General features: G+C 40.3%; 1 protein-coding gene across 4 annotated transcripts in view; it reads left to right on the forward strand.

Annotated features, from left to right (window-relative positions):
- apba2b (amyloid beta (A4) precursor protein-binding, family A, member 2b) overlaps positions 1-18,657 on the forward strand; it is a 62,989-nt gene that overhangs the window by 25,330 nt on the left and 19,002 nt on the right. For 3 of the 4 annotated variants that reach the window (XM_087173910.1, XM_087173913.1, XM_087173911.1), the window contains 3 exons: positions 12,646-13,140; positions 14,160-15,208; positions 18,365-18,445. In XM_087173910.1, coding sequence (XP_087030036.1) covers positions 12,666-13,140; positions 14,160-15,208; positions 18,365-18,445 — 1,605 coding nt within the window. In that variant the 5' untranslated portion in view covers positions 12,646-12,665. Of the gene's footprint in view, positions 1-10,258; positions 10,328-12,645; positions 13,141-14,159; positions 15,209-18,364; positions 18,446-18,657 lie in introns of those variants that run through there. The other variant, XM_087173912.1, reaches the window with a different exon arrangement.

The following is an 18,657-nucleotide window of genomic DNA, read 5'->3' on the forward strand; positions in this document are numbered from 1 at the left end:
TTTTTCCATTCATCAAAAAACCCAAAAATCTCAATTATTGAATTTTAAAAAGGTAATACATCTATCAAAATTCATGTTATCATTATTCGCTGATGTACAGAAAAGGTCAGTTGGTCAGCAGGGATAGAAAAATCAAGATTATTGACTGTGTTTAATGAATTTCATTGAAAAGATAAACTAATCATAACTGTAGCTCATACTGCCAGCTGTACAAAAGCCTCTAATATCCCACTATTATGACTTGACCATCACAGCAACAAGTCTGGAATTCTAGTAATAAATAAAGTGTAAATCAATGTTACTGTGGCTTTTTGAAAGTGCAGTAAGACCTCGTACAGGAAAATGTAGTCAGCCTAAAATGTACAGTGTTTAGTCTCAGATTACTGATAGAATAAACATCATTTTGCAACAAGACTTTACAATAACAGTATCTGTTTTCCTAAGTTAAGCTTTTGTCATAACTCCATTAATGCTGATTATTTATATTACTGATTAGAAAGTTTCAGAAAAAAAACAAAAAACTTTTTGCTTTTCAATTTCACTTTTCAAAACTTTTCAATCTCACTTCTCATTTTCTTGAGATTTATGTACTCTGTGCTGTTTTCGTCTGGACTTGAACTCCCTCTTAGCCCCTTACCAAAATGTCCTCAGAAAGATAGTTTCAAACAGAAATTTTTCCACATAACCTTAGAAAGTCGTGCACACACACACACACACACAATTGACAATCCCCTTTTGAACAAGATTAAATAGTGGATGAATGTTTTCACTCCACATTTTATCAGATAGAACAAACATCCATAGTTTTTAATTAGCTGCATTTCCATAATCTTTATTATCTCCCTCCCTTTTTATTTGGATATTGGATTAGTATCTATTTATTTTGTTGTCAGATTTCAGCCTGGCAGGGAGGGAGCAGTGTGAGTGTGTCATTACATCCACATGAGTGTTAGTGTGATATCACTAACAGTTAAAGCAGCAAGTGTAAAACAGTTAGAGCAGCCTTGATATCAGGGCTGCTTTTACTGTTTTACCCCAAGTTCGTCATTTTACATATTAGAATAACTTTTAATCTGTCTCACACTCACTCATTCCCTCTCATCAGTAACCAAACCTAGTCGACAGTTTCAATTAAACCCTGTGAAATCACCCCAGTATCTGTGTCCCTCTGGGGACATTTAGCTGTGTTTAGCTCTCTGCAAGCTGGGCTTGTCGCCAGGCAAACTTTACACAGTGTTTCATGTTCCTTCTTAAAATGTAGGCCAACCTACCCCCATGGTCCACCTGGCCAGCCTCAGAGCCCAAAGACTGTAGTGTGTGTTTGCGGATGAGTTAACCTGGGTGATTCTTTGCTCTGGTTGTATCTAGCAGCCACATTCAACAGGTTTGAAAAAGGCTAACAGAGTATTATCTCCTGCTGTTCTTTATTCAGCTGATTCATTTGTTGACTTTGCCGTACCAAACACACACTTTTGTATCCAAGCTTGCCTGTGGCACCTGTAGTGCACTTGGATACGGGGTGTGATCAGAAAGAATATAAGTCGTGTTAGAAGCTGTGACAGTCATATCCAGTCACATTCATTATTTTGTTTCCCTGTAAACACAGGACTGTCCAGGTCATGACAGACTGACAGTTTCGCAATCCTGTGGAGACTTTTCCTCAGAGGACACTGATAATTGTCTGGGATGTGCGGAGTTTCAAATGTGTTAACAGCAGCTTAAATATCCTGCCAAGAGCAGATCTCTTTTCAAATTAAATTAATGTTTGTGGACATGTTGAGGATCCTACATTCATTATGTTTTCTGTATGTTTAATTCACATTGCAGTGATCCATATGATAACCATCTGCAGTTCAATACCACATCCCTGCCATATATGAAATGAAAGTAGAAGCACCACTGTAAAATGTAATCTACATAGTGTCTATTACATTAAACTCATATCTACATGTATTGCTTGTTGCAGAAAATTTTACCAGCGTATGTCATGGCTATTTGTGTCTTAACAGTGTGCAACATCACTCCAATTGTAGAGTGTAGATGAAACAGATACCTGCTGTCTTAAGACAGCTTTAAAGAGAGTAAAGGAAAGGCCTTCAGTGTAGGCTACCACCGCGGCCCTCCCCCCACTTGGGTTCAGGGCGAATCACCAAGATACTAAAACTGTTGAACAAATAACCTCAGTGCCCCCAAGCGGTTTGTGTTTCACATCCTGAGCCAATAGCAAAGTAGGGGCCTAAGATTCTAAAGCTATGCTAGCTGCTCTCTGAAGCTGCACTTATACACAGCGGCGCTTTGCACTAAATGATAAGGTCAACATGCTAACATGCTCATAATGACAATGCAAACATTGTTTAGCAGATGTAATGAAATCAGGTACCAAGTTCACCGTCTGGGTTTAGTGTGTTAGCATGCTAATATGTTTTAAGTAACACTAAACAGATACAGCTGAGCCTGATGGGAATGTCATTAATTTTGCAGGTATTTGGTCATAAACAAAAGTATTTGATAAATTAAAATTTCACCCCTATGATGGTTCCAGAGGAATCTGGGGGGGGGGACTGATTGTCATTGCCCTCCCTAGATAAAAAAAACAAAACACCAAACATAATTGGAAAAACACACAGCAACAAAGCAAAAGAACAGCAACAGTTTCTGTATACACCTCTTTGTTTTCCACCTTAATGTTCGTAATATCTTTAGCTTTATCCAGGTCTGGGGAGGGTCTCCCCTTTAGTCTTGTCTTGGATCCTATTTTACATCACTGTGAATGTGTATGGACACTTGTTGTTTGCGTTCTTGAAACTAAAAAGTGTCCAATGATGCTGAGCCACTCAAAAAGGAAAATGTGTGTCTGGTGGATTCATTCTGCCTTCATCTGTTGTGCGGGAGCAAATTTACTTAACATCAAAAGTGATTCTGTTTCCTTTTCAAAACTGCTAAAAAAACCCCCCAAAAAAACGGCTGGATAACCACAGTAGTATTGTTTGAATAGTGTGTGCATGCATGTGTTTGTTCTGTAGAAAGGGTTATTTGATGATTGGCTGAGACGGTCCTCCTCTGAGAGACTGCACTGGAAAACAAAGAGTTACCATGGTAACAGTCAAGGGTGAAGGAGGAGGGTGTGTCTCTGGTGTTGTGCTTGAAGTGTTGAGATGGACATTGGCAGGCAGACTTGTGGGGGAGCAAGCGATGCGTTCTGTGGTCCTGTGCCATTCGTGCAGCTCCCCAAGTCTCTGCTTTCCTTCTCCTTCCTGTCTCCCGCATCGCTCTCTTGTTGTCGTCCTGAAGTGAGTAGGAGGCTGTAAGGAGAACAAACGCTGAATCTCAATGAGACAGCTGAGAGGAAACTCATTTTCTCTCTCTGTCTCTCTCTCTCATAGTGCTTTTATTCTTTATTTACAAGCCGCATTACAGCATGGTCAGGTTATTACACAATTTATCAACATACTATATGTTTAATGATGTGGAAATATTGTAGGGGTAGTTTAATTTGTTATACAGTTAAATGTTTACAAGATCACGTGATCAGAGCTGACCCTAATAAAGATGACAGACGATTGGCAGCAGTGATTATTTCACGGACCATCGAATATTTTATATGCTTGGTGTCTCAGACAATCAGATTCTTTCCATCATGCTTGGATGGGCTCCTTAGTTTCTAACAGATGCTTCATTAATATGATACATTAGGAAATGGGTATGTTGCAGTTGGGCTACCTCCAGTGGAAGAGAATTCAGTAGGGCCATTTTGGTTAATAGTGAAAATTTCAGTTAAATGGACCAAGCCTTGCTTCTTTCCCAGTTTGGGCTCTGTCAGAATAATTCTAAACCCAAAGAGTTAATGTCTTACATTTTTAATAGTCTGGCAGACACAGTGCCTCTCTGCTGCAGATTAAAAGAGTCCTTTCCCCATCCAGAATGAATACAGTAAATAAAACGGAATTTATTGTTTAATAATGAGCCATGTAATGGAGGCAGGATGTGGTCTAAGTTGGATGTGATCATTGTGACAAAAGACTGATTCAGACCTGGTGTCACACTTCTTTTTGTAGAGATGCCAGGTCCTGTGATTGACTCATATTTGTTGTTGTTGACTGTTTGGGACGAAATGCAAATGCACTACATTCACAGAAGTGATTATAGAGAGATTTGACACTGTGACTGATTTATATAAATATTTTAGACAAATCTGTTGCTCTATCTCTTAATTCATACTGTTCACCATTTTAATTGACTATTCTACTTGTATGGTGGCCCCTAAGAACAAAGGATGTACAGTACAAGAGTGAAAGCATAAACTGTGAGGAAAACGTAGGTGCTGGTAACATCATCATTTTGTCATACTTTCAATTGGCTGCAGATTACCCCAGCATGCCTTGAGTGAGAAGCAGAACAGCAGTGACTTCAGGATAGCCGCAGCTGATGCTGAACACCTGCCAAAGCGCTGTGGGCCTTTGGAGACCCTATATTATATGATTTACACCTAACCCAATACTAATATGATGTCTAATATGAATTTATATCAGCCATAAAGAATTTCATATTAAATGTGGTTTAACTGAATTTAGATGAGTTTATTCTCCATTACATCCCTGCAGATCCATAATGAAAAGGAACAGCTATAACAGATGTGTATTTATCCAGGCATTTTTGTGTGTTATCAGTTTTTTAAAAGCAAGAAATTGTAAGTTCTGTACATATTTTTATCTTTAAGTGTGTCTGATTGTGTGGGAGAGAGAGAGAGAGAGCACCAAGCAGAAAGGACACTTCAAGTGAAACAGCAATTTTCTCTGTAGCAGCAGGTAGCCAGGTCTTCATTTAAAAAAGATATGAAATAGTGAAGATTCTTTCTCTCCATTCCCACTTTCTCTCTCAAAACTCACAGTGAACTCCTCCATATCCCATCCCTGTTTGTCTGCTTTTAACTTTAAATACAGCACACAGGTCTCAATTTTTCCTTTCATTGTGAAAACTAAGTAACAAGCACAGGTGAGATTTAACTCCAAAACCAGCATAGAGTGACAATGTATAATGTAATGATATAGACCACAATAACTGAACATATAGACACCCACAAAATCATAGCAGTGTGTATTATTGTAAGTGCTAACAGTTAAAAGTTGTACAATTGTATGTAGAATTTTGATGGATTTTGTGATTGTTTCATGCATATTACATCAACCTATTAGGTTTCAAACAAAGGAACAATTTTTATATCACGAAATATAATTACTTGAATCCTTACAGACCCTACCATTTTCTTATTAAAGTCATTAAAAGGTTATGTGAGGCCAAGGGGTAAACAACGGATAGCAGAGATCAACAATTACTGTTTAACTGGAGACTTTTTTTCAGAGCAAAGGCTCATAAATATTGCTTTTATATTCCTTATGGTCACTTGTAGCTTATGTTTTGTTACTTTGGTAATCAATTCTTCCGGATTAGCAGAAGTAGCAGAATCCATTCGCCTTCAGTCAGTCAAAACAGCTGCAAGCTATAATAAGTATTATACTAAAAGGCTATGTAAAGTAATGACTGCAACTTTTTTTTAAAAAAACAGTGGTCCAAATGATAATAGTGTTTTCAAGTCTACCGTTCAAATGAGCAGAAACTCGTTAACCAAATTAGATTTATTTTTAGACAACCTGTGTTTAGAAAACTCTTTGTGTATTATATATGTCAGGAACCTGGATGTCAGAGTCTTGGTGACACCTGTTACCTGGCTAGACCTCAGACAAAAAAATGAAAGAAAGTATAAAAGACAGAAAAAGCATCAGAGACAGAGCAGAAAATGCCACATGAAAGTTTGAGCCTCACCGGCTGGAAAAAAAGCTGTGATTCAGTCATCACGCAGAAAAAAAAATCGAGGTATTTTGCAGTATATGCAGAGAATTTCTCAGTTTTGTAGAAACATCAGAAGAATCATCATGTAGGTTAAACAAACAAGAAAATAAAAGTCAAATATAGACAGAGCAAGACTCAGGGGTCAGTAACTTTGAGAGGCCAGTGGTCCAGCTAGCGCTGCAGCTAATAAAGTTTACCTTTGTGGCAACTGCAATTGCCTTTTGCTTATAGGATGCATCAGTACTGAAATGAACTTGAAACAACAGAGAACATGGTGCTCCATCTTTCCAGTAAGCTGCTGCCTCCTCTCCCACTCCTCCACAGAGCTCACATATAGTCCCATTTTAAATGACAAGCAAGACTGATGAACAATAAACAGTTGAGCCTGCAGCAAACATTTAAAAAAAATTAGGCTTTGGAAAATGATTTCTGTGATCAATGACTAAAATGATCAGAGCAGCAGATTGTCTCAACACAAAACATGTTTGGAGCTAGAATTTTATAATAAATAGACCATGAAAAATACAGATTCATATTTCATAGTATCACTTTAAAAAATGAAATTAGAAGAAAATAAAGAAAATAGCCATATCTGAATGTGGTTTAGGTTTGCACAAGATTTCAAATTATTATATTATTATGATATATTGATTGAAATTAATATCACAACATTAATAACATAAATTTTTGTGCTTTTTGTTAATTTTGTATGTTCACATCACCATGATAGGATTCCAGTGAAAGCTGATAAATGATATCATAAATTAATTATTGCCCAGCCCTGGAAGAAACACAGTTTGGGGAACATTAAAAAAGTAGATGTGTCAGAGATTGGTTATTACTGTTTCATGTTTTCACGCCTACACGCACCTGAAATGTTGGAGACCTCAATGACTTTGATCATTACTTCCCCACACCCTAATAGGCTTTATTAATTCATATGCTAATGGATTCATTGGAGATACTTATTTCTGCCTTACTGCAGTTAAAGAAGACTTAAATTGCTATGTTAGAGTTATGTCTGATACTCGTCTGTCTTCATGGTTCTTTCCTGCTGTCATCAGTCCTGTCCTCTCGTCTTCTTCTTTTTCTTCTTCTCTGTTGAAGTCTGATTGTCTAATGCACTGGTGTGAACAGAGGTCATAACTTAGAATTCAAGGCAGTGAGACATTAGTATTCCAGAGGCCCACACTCTGACCGAGCCATCTGCTGTTTTCGGACAGACTCGCCCTCTGTCCTCTCCTCAGCCTTGCTTTTAGGCCCATACACACACACGCACACACACACACACACACACACACACACACACACACACACACACACTTTTAATACATGTGTCTGGCAAACAAGGGGAGTGTCTGAGGGTAATTTAAAGCTTTATCTTACTGTAGCTGAAGTGTTTTGTGGCAGACATGAATAGGTCTGTCCGTGGAGACAGCCTTGCACAAGTGGTCCCCAGCTGCAGCTCAAAACAGACAATTGGGATACTGCAGGCAGGCTGGTATTCTGCTGTTAGTGCGCCTGATGTGTGTGTGTGTGTGTGTGTTTGTGTGTCAAGCCTTTTTTAGTAATGAAGGTAACAGCTTGAATCAGTGCCTACATTTCAGCGCATTTATGTAGGAGACACTTTGTGTGTGTATGTGTGTGTATCTGTTTGTGTGCAGGTGCAGGTGGGCTGTAGAAAGAAGTACATAGTTATAGAGCTAGCTGGATTCTGATTTCTTTTTGTGCCAATCATTGATTCATTTTCTTTAGCCTCTCCATTTCTATTCAGGCTCCCATGGGGCTGGAGCATATCCCTGCATACATTAGGAAGAAGGCAGAGAAACAATCTGTCCAGGAGAGACTCACTCAGATACAGTCTTTTAAACTGACATCCACGGCCATGTGCAATTAGAGATCATGTAAGGAGAAATCCCCAACAATATAAGACCGTCTTCACACAGGACTTATTTTGACATAGTAAAGTGGAAGAAGGGCCGTCCTGGTGACTTAGGCTTTAAGATGCTGACCATGTAATTGCAGTATCCTCAAGTTGAGTCTGACAGAGTTTCTGGCAGCTCTAGACTTAACAACCCAAAGAAATCTTTAAAAAGAGTTGTAGAGCAGGGAGAAGCAATTCTATGCATCTCAACAATAGCACAGGGTGGACGGGGAAGGGGAAAAAGTATAAAACCATCCTTCAGGAAAAACTCCTGTGATTTAATTTAGACAGTTACAGTTACAATCCACAATTTCTCTGCAATTTATATCAGAAATTTACTGGGAAACCCCTCAGATTTATCTAAGACGTGAACAGATGCAAAAAGATGTCAGTTTGGTAAAATGAATTCATCTAATTAGAAATTAGATGAAAGACATGGTCAAAGCCAATTTCAGATATCTGTGACAAAGGCCGTCTGCATTGCTTCACATCACTAACCTGACTCGCCAGATGGTTTGTTACACAGAACCATCTGGGAAGGCTTCGAAACTGTTTGGAAAAGGGCAGGTGTTTTAAAAAAATACTTGGCAGAGGATTGGATGAACCATCTGTCTATCACCGTCTACACGAGCTAACTTCAACCAGTCAGATTCTCCATCCTTCCCATTTTTTTCACTACCAGTGGAGCAAGTTGAAAAAAGAGCAAAAAGATCTTTACCATGGAGAAAAGCCTTCAGGGCTACTCTTTGCTCTTTTGATGAAGAAATACTCTCCAGTTCTGATATAATTGATGCTACAGCAGCATCTCCGCTAACCTCTTTAGGAGCTGTAGTGTAGCTGTAGCAGTAGTTGCTCCTCATGGGACGTTGATTGGTCCAAACCACAAGTGAATAGCCTGGAGCCTGGCAAGATGGATTCTGGCTTGCAAGAAATTCAACTGCCTCGCAAGGTTAGCTCATCACCTAACATCGCCTAATGTTGCTTAATGTTGCCTAATGTTTCCTAATGTTTCCTAATATTTCCTATTTCAAGTTGAACAAACCACAGAGACTACGGCTCCAACTGACCGCAGATATTCGCATACATTGAGGAAAGAGGAAATTACTAGTGAGTAGTCTGAATTCAACTCTAATATTAGATTACAGAGAGTTGAACAAAACATACTAGCTAACCATTTCAGTGTTACTATGTTTGTCATTAATCTCTGAACAAATTGAGAATATGTCATGAATGTGATAAAATAATTGCAACTGGCTCTGTAAAGTTCTGTCTCACCTCTCACGTTTTGCTTGTCAAAGAAGAGTAGAAAACACTGAGGTGAAAAATACGGAGAAACTGTAGGTCACTGCAATAGGGGAGATAACTGATTTGGTGTGGTAGGTCCCCCTCACTGACTTCCCTCCACAGCAATTCAGCATCAACAGCCCCTGTGTTGAACTCACTAGAGCCACCTGTGTGGTCACACATGGCTCAATGGCACCTGACTGCCAGCTGCTGGATTAGAGGATTTTCAAATTTATATTGTCCTTAAATCACCAAGAGCCTAAAGTAGGTGGGAAAATCTGGTTGTTGGCAGTGAAACAAAGCGGACATGCTCATGAGCAAGGCATTGTGTTTTTCTTCCCCTGCAGCTTCAGTAGCTGCTAAAAAATAAATTTCCTGATCTACTTTCCAAGTAGATCCCAGTAGATTTCCAAGCACTAATGGCTGTTTGAAATAAAAAATACTTGTGCATAAGGATTGCAATGTTTTACAGGTTTCTTTATAGGTATCTTTATTACCTAAAATGTAAAAGAAATCCCAAATAATACACAACAAATTTGTTAGTCTTTTGTAGAGGATGATTGTGCTCATTTAGTTAAAGTTGAGGTTATGGATAGGTTGGTAAATAGACAATAGATAAACAAATCATACAAGTGCTAACAAATCCTCTGTGCAGAAGTATGGTTGTACTTGTTGTATGTCATAAAACATTCTCAATCTGGTCTAACAGTGCTAAACAGGTGGGGCAGATCTGGTGGGTGTCTTGTTAGGATGGCATTATCATTTGTGTACAAATGCATGCAAATTCAATTAACTAAATCTGAAATACAGATTTGGGAAAAGCCACCTGGCTAGGATTTCAAAATTTACATTTGGCAGTTGTTTTGGCACTCATGAAAAATGTAAAAAATCAAAAAACATGATGTGAAACACTAATGTTGCAACAGTCGGGCAACACCATACCAGAAAATGAGGGCTTGCGAATCTAGGAAGGCAACAAAGAGGAGGTCAAAGGGTATCAATCCCCAGGGGATGCAGTTACCCATAGTTACCAATTCTTACCCTCAGCTCTAGGGAATTGGCCAGGGCGGGGCTGGGTCTCTAAAGGAGGATGCTGGGATATAATGTGGACGAAAAAGGGAGGGTGGAGTCAGGGAGGTGCATGCTGTGTAGCAGCTGGTGGGGGAAGGGAGGAGCAAGGAGTAAAGCAAGGAAGGAAAGGAGGGAGGATGGGGCCGTTGTTACAGCAGGTCCCAGTGCTATTGTATACCACAACCCAGCTCAGGACCTCAGGTAAGAGATAGACTCATAGATACATGATTTGCATCATGTGAAGAAGGTCATTTTAAAGTGATTGGCAAACATTGGGAAGGAAAACCTTTTATGAGCTGTTTTAAATGATGAGCAAATTGCTTCATCAGATGTACATGTTGCTGTATTTCATCAGGTGTACTGAACATGGGTGTCCACGTGTCTGCGTGTGCATTTGCAAATACCGTGATCAGTAACCTCCATGCTAGTTGTGTTGTTTAGAACCAGTCAGCCCAGTACATGGACTTTGACTGTACGTGTAATCTTAGTCCCCTGACTTGGCTACCTGAGGAACAACCTACTGTGTGCGCATGTGTGTGTGTGTGTGTGTGTGTGTGTGTGTGTGTGTGTGTGTGGGTGTGTGCTCCGTTCTGTATTTGTGTGTTTGTGCCAGGTTGTGCAGAGGTAATTAACCAGTGTAATGGCTGGTGATGGAAAATGTAATTATGGTGAAGTGAAATGGGGGAAAGCAGCAACAAGGTCCTTCTTAAGGCAGTTGTTCGTGGCAACTGGATGGTACAACGGAGTCGGGATTGGGACAAAATGGATGACAAGGCACTGAAGGTGCACTTGACTTAAAGAAATACACAGAACATTTGCTCTTTTTTAGTTGGTTGTTAAAATGCAGTATGACTAACACAGATGTGCTCTTATGGGTCTAATCCTGTAATCTGTTTGTTTGTCTCTGTTGATGCTGGTTTGCATGTGTTTTTTTATGTCATTCGTGATTTATAGGATACCTTTATCCTGTTTGGGTAACTTTCTGTACCGGGGAAAGTAAGCATAATACAGATATAAAATCTTTTTGATCTCACTTGTCACAGTTGGGCTGCTCTTGCTTCCTGAATGTAAATATAACCAATGCAAGAATATCTTCTTGTTCCTTTGACTGGGTCATGTATTTGTAAAACTGGCCGTTTGGTGTGGTCCATACCATATATTGAACCTTTTTGGGAGAAAGTAGTGCATTTGAAGTCAAGAGTACTGGATTGTAGTATTGATGTGTTGTTTTTCTCACATTATTTTGGAGAAAGGTTTGCCAAAAAGTAACATCTACCCTCTGAAGATCTAAATGGCTGTAAGCAAAAGAAAAGTCCTACTATTTACATTTTTAATAGACAATGTAAACTGTTTACACTCCATGGAAAAGACAACTTACACCCTTTAACTACAGAAAGACAAGAGTGGAAATACTGGATAAAATAGGATTCTTACTTTCAGGAAACAGACATTGATTCATTTTTTTTTTTTTTACATTTTCTTTATTTCTCCTTTTGTTTACACAACTAAGGGGAAACTGCACCTTTAAAATCCCTGTGTAATTAACTGTACCTGCTTTGGTGTCTGTGTTAATTGATGATCCCATCCTGGTCCTCGTGTGCATTATTATTAAATATATATAGGTTAAGGTTTTGGAAAAGGCTGGCCTTGATTTCGACAGTTTGATTACTGATGATTTAGAGCTGAAGATGGTAAAACCAGGGACTTATTTCCTTGAGTTTCATCACATACACCAGGCTACTTGTTAACCACAGTATAAGAAACATTTTTCTGTCTCACCTGCACTACTTAACCGGGTCTTGCAAAGAGTAGTCTTCATAGTTTCCCAGACTGACCATTCTCACTTAGCAGGCTACAAAAGAATCAATAAGAGTTTTAATTTACTGATCATCTGAAAGCCCAGTGGTAAGAGTGCACATGTGCAGCACCTAAGGTATGTGGAGAAGACCTTGATTTAAGTATTGACTCTTTGTGTGGCAGTGTCTCCTTAGTTTTTTGGGAAGTTGAAATATGCCTACTCTTTGTGTCCATTGTAAAATTGAATCCGTACAATATATTTAGCACGCTCTTGTATATCTGAATTCAAAGTTGTGCTAAGTAGGCTCAAAAGTGTTTGTGAAGAATACCAGAGACTATTGAGCTTTACAAGAATAGGTTGGTTTGTCAGGCACTAAAAATACGTTGCAGCTGTATGCAAAGTGTAGAAAAAGAGTGAGGGAGATAAATGAAGCACTATGTTTGGAAGGGTGTACTGCATACAGTATGTGTGTTTGAAAAAAGGGAATCTACTTTTGGCATTTTGATGAGGGTGGTATCAATTTGCTTGTCGTGCCGAAACACACAAGACACAAACACAAGAGTTGTCTTAAAAGCGTCAAAGCTTACTGTCTTTAGCCCCAAACATTTTATTTCATTAAATTTTATTGTAGTATGTTTCTCTCTTGTGAATGAATGAATATTAACAGTTGTATTTGATGTTGCTCTAAAGCTGTGCTCCTGTGTCTTTATCTGTTTCCCAGGATCAAACCAATAACAATGCATGGCCTGTAAGCCGCCAATCATGGCTCATAGGAAGAGGCCAGGGACCAGTGGAGGAAACAGTATGGCCGCTCCAGGCCCTGTCTCCTGTCCCACCCCTCATCCTACAGAGCCATGTGATCTGAAAACACTCCCCCCTCGGCAACGCCCAGTCCGCTACCCCAAAGAGTCACATGATCCGAAACCCCTCCCCCGTTCCTGTAAGGCACAATATTCTTCTCCCAAGTCTCAAGACATTGGTCGCAATCATTCGGACGTGGATGTAGACACAGAGGTTGAAGTGAAGCGGTACAGCAACCAAGCAGATGCAGAACTGGAGGATCAGCGGCCAGCAACACCCTCCACGCCAGAACATGAACATGACCAAGATGACCATGAACAGGCAGACTTCCACGGTGGAGGTGACAGCCTGGATGATGACTCCAGCTCTGACTATATCAACAACACCTCAGATGATGAGGAAGATTATGATGACGGTAAGTGTGACGTCAAGATATATTGTTATTGTAAGCATTGCCCTTTCATTGTAATTATTTTCCATTATCAGTTCTGCGTATTGTTGAGATTCCCAACGAGCTTTGTTGTGAAGAAAGTTGAGGGGGACAAAAAGAGTACCCTTATGTTTGCAGCACTGATTTTGTTCTATTTCTTTATCTCTGCTCACCAACAACTGAACTGAAGAGAATGTAAAAGCATATGCAGGAAAGCAGAGGAAATAAATAAAAACTGAAATGTAACATTCAAACAGAGACTGCACCATTGCTGAAAGTAGATGAAAAGGCTATTCTGGTATTCATACATGATAAGCTCGGTAGCCTGTGGTGCTTTAAGCTTAATGCTAACATCAGCATGCTAACATGCTCACAGTGATAATGCTGATCTGCTGGTGTTCAGCTAATTAGTACAAAACACAAAATACAACTGAGGCTGATGGGAGAGTGGTGGCCTAATCATGATCATCAAAGATATTATAATTCATCCTGAGGGGCTCTGTCTGTATTTCACGGCAATATATAATTGTATAATTTCATGGCAATGCATCCAATAGTTATTGATACATTTTGATAAAAGAACACAAACGTCAGCCTCGTGGTGGGACTAGAGGGAAATTGAGGGAATCACTTCATTCATGAGGATTTGTCCTTCCGAGGACCACACATCTGTCATTCAAGAGTTGTTGAGGCATTTCAGTCTGGATCAAAGCAGTGGACTGGCCAGCATTGACATCCCAAGGCCCATGCTGCTAGCATGGCTGAAAAAAAAACCACCGGTACTGCCATCCTTGCAAGAAATCAAATAGTTCTTTTCTTTTGGAGCATATCTGAATTCCCTCATGACAAACTTGGAAACCAGTCTTGGAAGCCATGCCTTCCAATGTTATGTAGTTGTTTGAGATAAATAATATATAACATGGTGCTTCAGAGACAATTGGAGATTCTTAATAAACAAGCCCTAGATTAAGAAACATGTCTCTTTGTGATCATAAACCCTCCAGGACTGGCAGAGGAAGACGAGGGTGTGACTTACTATATCCGCTACTGCCCAGAGGACGACAGCTACCTGGAAGGTATGGATTGCAGCAGCCAGGGAGAATGCAACCACAGCCACAGCCACAGCCAGGGGGACTGTGCGGGCACCATGCAACCAGTTGGACCCGACACTGATGAATGCCAGGAGGCTGTGGAAGGATGGGTTGAGGAAGGAGAGGCTGAAGGGGAGGTGAGAGAAGAGGAATGGGTGGAAGATGAGGAGGGAGAGGGAGCAGTGAGGGAAGAGTGGAGAGAAGAGGAGGAAGAAGTGAGGGAAGAGTGGAGAGAGGGAGATGAGGATGCGAGGGAGGAATGGAGAGAGGAGGGCCAGGTAATGCAGGAGCAGTGGGTGGGACGAGAGAGGCACAGGGTGGAGGAGTGGGCTGAGGGAGAGGGAGAGGTTCGCTGTGAGGTGGTGGAGCAAGATCCAGATGAGCAGATATACAATGGAAGACCAGAACCCATCCTAGACCATCACCATCATCACCACCTCCAACCCTCCCTGCAAGACACCCTGTGCACCCAAGACGATGAGGAGGAGGCAGAGAGCGAGGAGTACTGCCCTAATGAGGAAGAAGACGAGGAAGGTGAAGAGGAGGAGAGACATGGAAGGGCCTACACTGGAGACTACTATGCCCCAGAGGACAATGGGAACTCAGTGCGAGTCTCTCCGTACCGTGGCCGTAAAGTGCTGGTGGTAGAGGGGGAGACAGGGGAGGAGGCAGAGGAGGACATTGACCAAATTGTTGCTGAGATAAAGATGAGTATGAGCATGGGGAGTCTAAGCAGTGGTACTGACCAAAGCCCAGAAGAGCTGGCGCAGGACCCTGCACCAAGTGACTACCCTCATGCCAAGCCTGACGCAGCCCCCTCCCCACCAGCTCATCACCGCCATGACAGCAGGCCCAAGTCCCTGAATCTCCCCTCCATGCACCACAACAACCCTGACATCCAGAGGGCCATCAAGGCACATCCACGTTCCCCTGAAGACAGGCAGAGATGGGCACAGGAGCAGGTGAGCATTGCTGTTGTTTCACATTGTCCACATTCACTTAAGCCAGAATTATACTTGCGTGTCACGATGTACGTCGAGCCTGCCATGGGCTTCTCCTGCTGGGAATTCATTTATGGTTCAGCATCTGATATCACCTGTTAGTAGCACAAGAGCAAAACTGGATGGGTGTATCATGCATTATCATGCTTCATTCTGTATAGGCCCCAAAGGGACTGTGTTTACATTCTTTCATTGATATAAGGTAGGGTTAGCGACAGTGGACACATTTGTCATGTCTAGCCAACTACTGAAATCAAAACTGTAATCATGTTAACATCGGTGTTAGAGGAATGATAATGATGATCAGGGTGTTGACAAAAGAGGAGAAGATTGATTAAACTTTTTTAAGCTTCTCTTGTTATGGTCTTCACAGTCATCAGACACTTGCAGGAAAGAACACAAGTCTCAATTTCCATATGGTATTTTTGTAGCCACCATAGCACTGTCATGTATTTACAAATTTTGCATCAAAATGCATTAAGGTCTATATTAGCTGTGGTGTGCAAAGAATCCATTCCTACGCCATAACCCCTTAGCGTTAGTCTAATTCATGTTTACCCCTGTTGGTTTGGTCTACAGAGAACATGAAACTAACACAATAAAGATATTTAGTAAAAAAAAAAAAATTAAAAAAAAAAGTATTTAAGGGAAAACAAATATAATAGTTGATGTGTTTAATTCCGTCAATAATAAAGGTAATTGTTCTCTATTCCAATGCCTATGCAGTTTAATTCTAATGAAAAACATATTTGTGTTTACTTGAATCTTGTTATATTTCCCACTGTAGGCTTCTGTGTCACAGAAGTCAAGCTACAGACAAAGGCTCCAAGATGAATAGGAAGAATATAAAAACTTAACAGTCACACAACAGTGCTAATATGGAGAAGTACTAATATGGTCTATGAAGAAGATGCACTGTATATTCAGGCTATTTTAATGCTCTGTAGCAGAGACCTTTTGCCACCGGGAATGATTAAAATGGCTTGGTGCTGAGGAGCTGGAGATGAGTTACAGGTGACATGTTACTCATTGCCATCCAGAGCATAGCTGGAGCCTCACCCCTCCTCCATGTTACCTTGAGATGTCCCCCTCCTCATCTCTCTCCCTCTCACAGACCTGGATGAATGCACACACACTCTACAGTCACATTGATAGACTCAAACACATGCTGAGCTCCCCCATCTTCTAAAAGTCAGATGGTAAAAGGAGAACAGGGATAGTCTCCTGTGGGCATCCTGCTGATACACACCTGCTCCACAGTGTGCACATGTGCTCGCACATTCACTGTGTGCACCTCATTTGTAGCACAGAACTGGGTCAGACAGTGTAACTAGATTAAAGTGGAAGAATGTACAGTACACTGCAGATTCACATGACTCCCACCCTCACTAAGATAATTCTGTCGTTTTGTCCTCTGTTATCAAATGAAATGTTCTCTGTACAACTCTTCAACATGACCCTTGAATGAACCAGGACAACAATGAATTTGAAAAAACAGATTTGCTGCACAGTGTGGAGCCAAAAGATTATGTTAAAAAAAGAGTTATAAAACAGAGGAAGGTCATGTACGCACATGGTCTGTTGGTGGGATGCATTTGAGGAAAACAAAGTATTACGTGGTATTGTAATCTCATTTTAAATCATGCTACATCAGTATGTCAGTGTCAAATTATTTGTTACATATTTGTATGATCACCAGTGAGACAGTGGTCAAGTGCTAAAAACAAGTAGTTTGATATTAACAATGTATGCAGTTCTTGTATAATTACCCCAGTCTGTAGCTTTTCTTGAACATGTTCACTTTTATCCATTAGTGTATTAAATATTGTGCTATATGTATGTAGGATTAGAGTAGCATGTGTTATAAATTCCTTCCATGAACCACCAAAAATGTTTTGCATAAAACACTCACCATATACAGTATATCCATCAGATGGACACACATTGTCTCCAAAGGAATATAGTATTCATATCTTTAATTTTAAAGATTAAATAATTATTATTTATTGCCAGGTGCAGTAAATTTGAGTGAATATTTCTTCTTGAGCTTGTAGCTTGTATGTCAGACAACCAACTCGCTTGGTGGATGGATAAGGTGGCTTCAGTGCTACCTTTAGCTGAAGATAGTATGAGGAGTAGTGTAAAACGCATCATTTTAATCTTAAGGTTGATTTGATAAGTAGTTTCATGAGTACAATGGCACACACTCAATTACAAAATATCCTGCTAAATTTGCTCTGTTGTGTACACATGTACACATCGGCAGAGGCAGCCAGTCATCTCAGTAGTGGTCTTGTGAATGTAAATTATGTTAATGGATTAAAATTGATGTGGTGCTGATTTATTGATGATAAAGTTCTACATGTAGCTTATTAAACATTTGTTGTTACAGATGAAGGCATGTACAAAGTTTGACTGGATTCACGTGGGACAGTTTAGCATTCCATCCCACCAAACAACAACATGAATCTCATTAATGTAATGGCTGTTTGCACAACTGAGTTGGGCTGCATGATGAATACTGATCAGGACTTCATGTTTTCGCTCTCTTTTTGCAAAGGAGGCCACTAATGTTATGTTTGTGGTAATTAATTTCAATTCCAGATGCACAACAACGTGGCTTGTTCCTCTGAATTTCACTTTCTCACTGCCACTCCAAGGAGGAGGAGGTTTTATTGGCAGTAGGATTTCATTTCAGCCAGTAATACCATTGTTAATAAGCAGTTGTGAACTGCAAAATGGATATCCAAGGGAACAAATGTAATCCTCCCTCTTTGCTGGATGTACTGTACTGTGTACGTCCACATATGTGATGAGAGATGAGACAAAAGAAAGAGCTATCTAGAGGACAAGTGTAAGACAAAACTTATCAGTGTGTCATTTGTAGGTAAAACTTCAAAAAGAAATATTTGTTATGATTAGTCCACAGGGTTTTGACAGTGTAGGACTCTCACACACGTTGTTTCTACCAGTCGTACCTACAAATTCAAAACCATGACCACATGACCTCCATGACCTTTCTTCAGACCTGAACCAAATGTTGTCCATGTGTTATTGTGTTTTATCTTATCCTGATTCTCATCCACTCACACTTGTTCTTCTTTGTTGACCTGCCAGGTGAGCAATGGTGCAGAGCAACCCAGAAAACAGCAGCGCTCCGACCTCAACGTTCCCCTGGAGAACAACAATGTACCAGAGGTAAGACGTTGGTGGATATTCTGTCGCAGTGTTTCCTTCATCATGTTTTTGATCTATCGTGAGATCGTGAGAGGTGTTGTTGTTTATGTGTGTGAGTCTGTGTGCGTGCATGTGTGTGTGTGACTGTCTGAGTAAATGAGTAATTGTGTAATTACAATCGCAGCTCGTGTCCTCTGCTTACGGCGTGATAGCGTCCTGGTAATTGAGCAGCG

The sequence above is a fragment of the Seriola lalandi genome, unplaced genomic scaffold (genome assembly GCF_002814215.2).
Source record: "Seriola lalandi dorsalis isolate HSWRI2012SDOR001 ecotype SW California unplaced genomic scaffold, Sedor1 jcf7180002054291, whole genome shotgun sequence".
Taxonomy (NCBI): domain Eukaryota; kingdom Metazoa; phylum Chordata; class Actinopteri; order Carangiformes; family Carangidae; genus Seriola; species Seriola lalandi.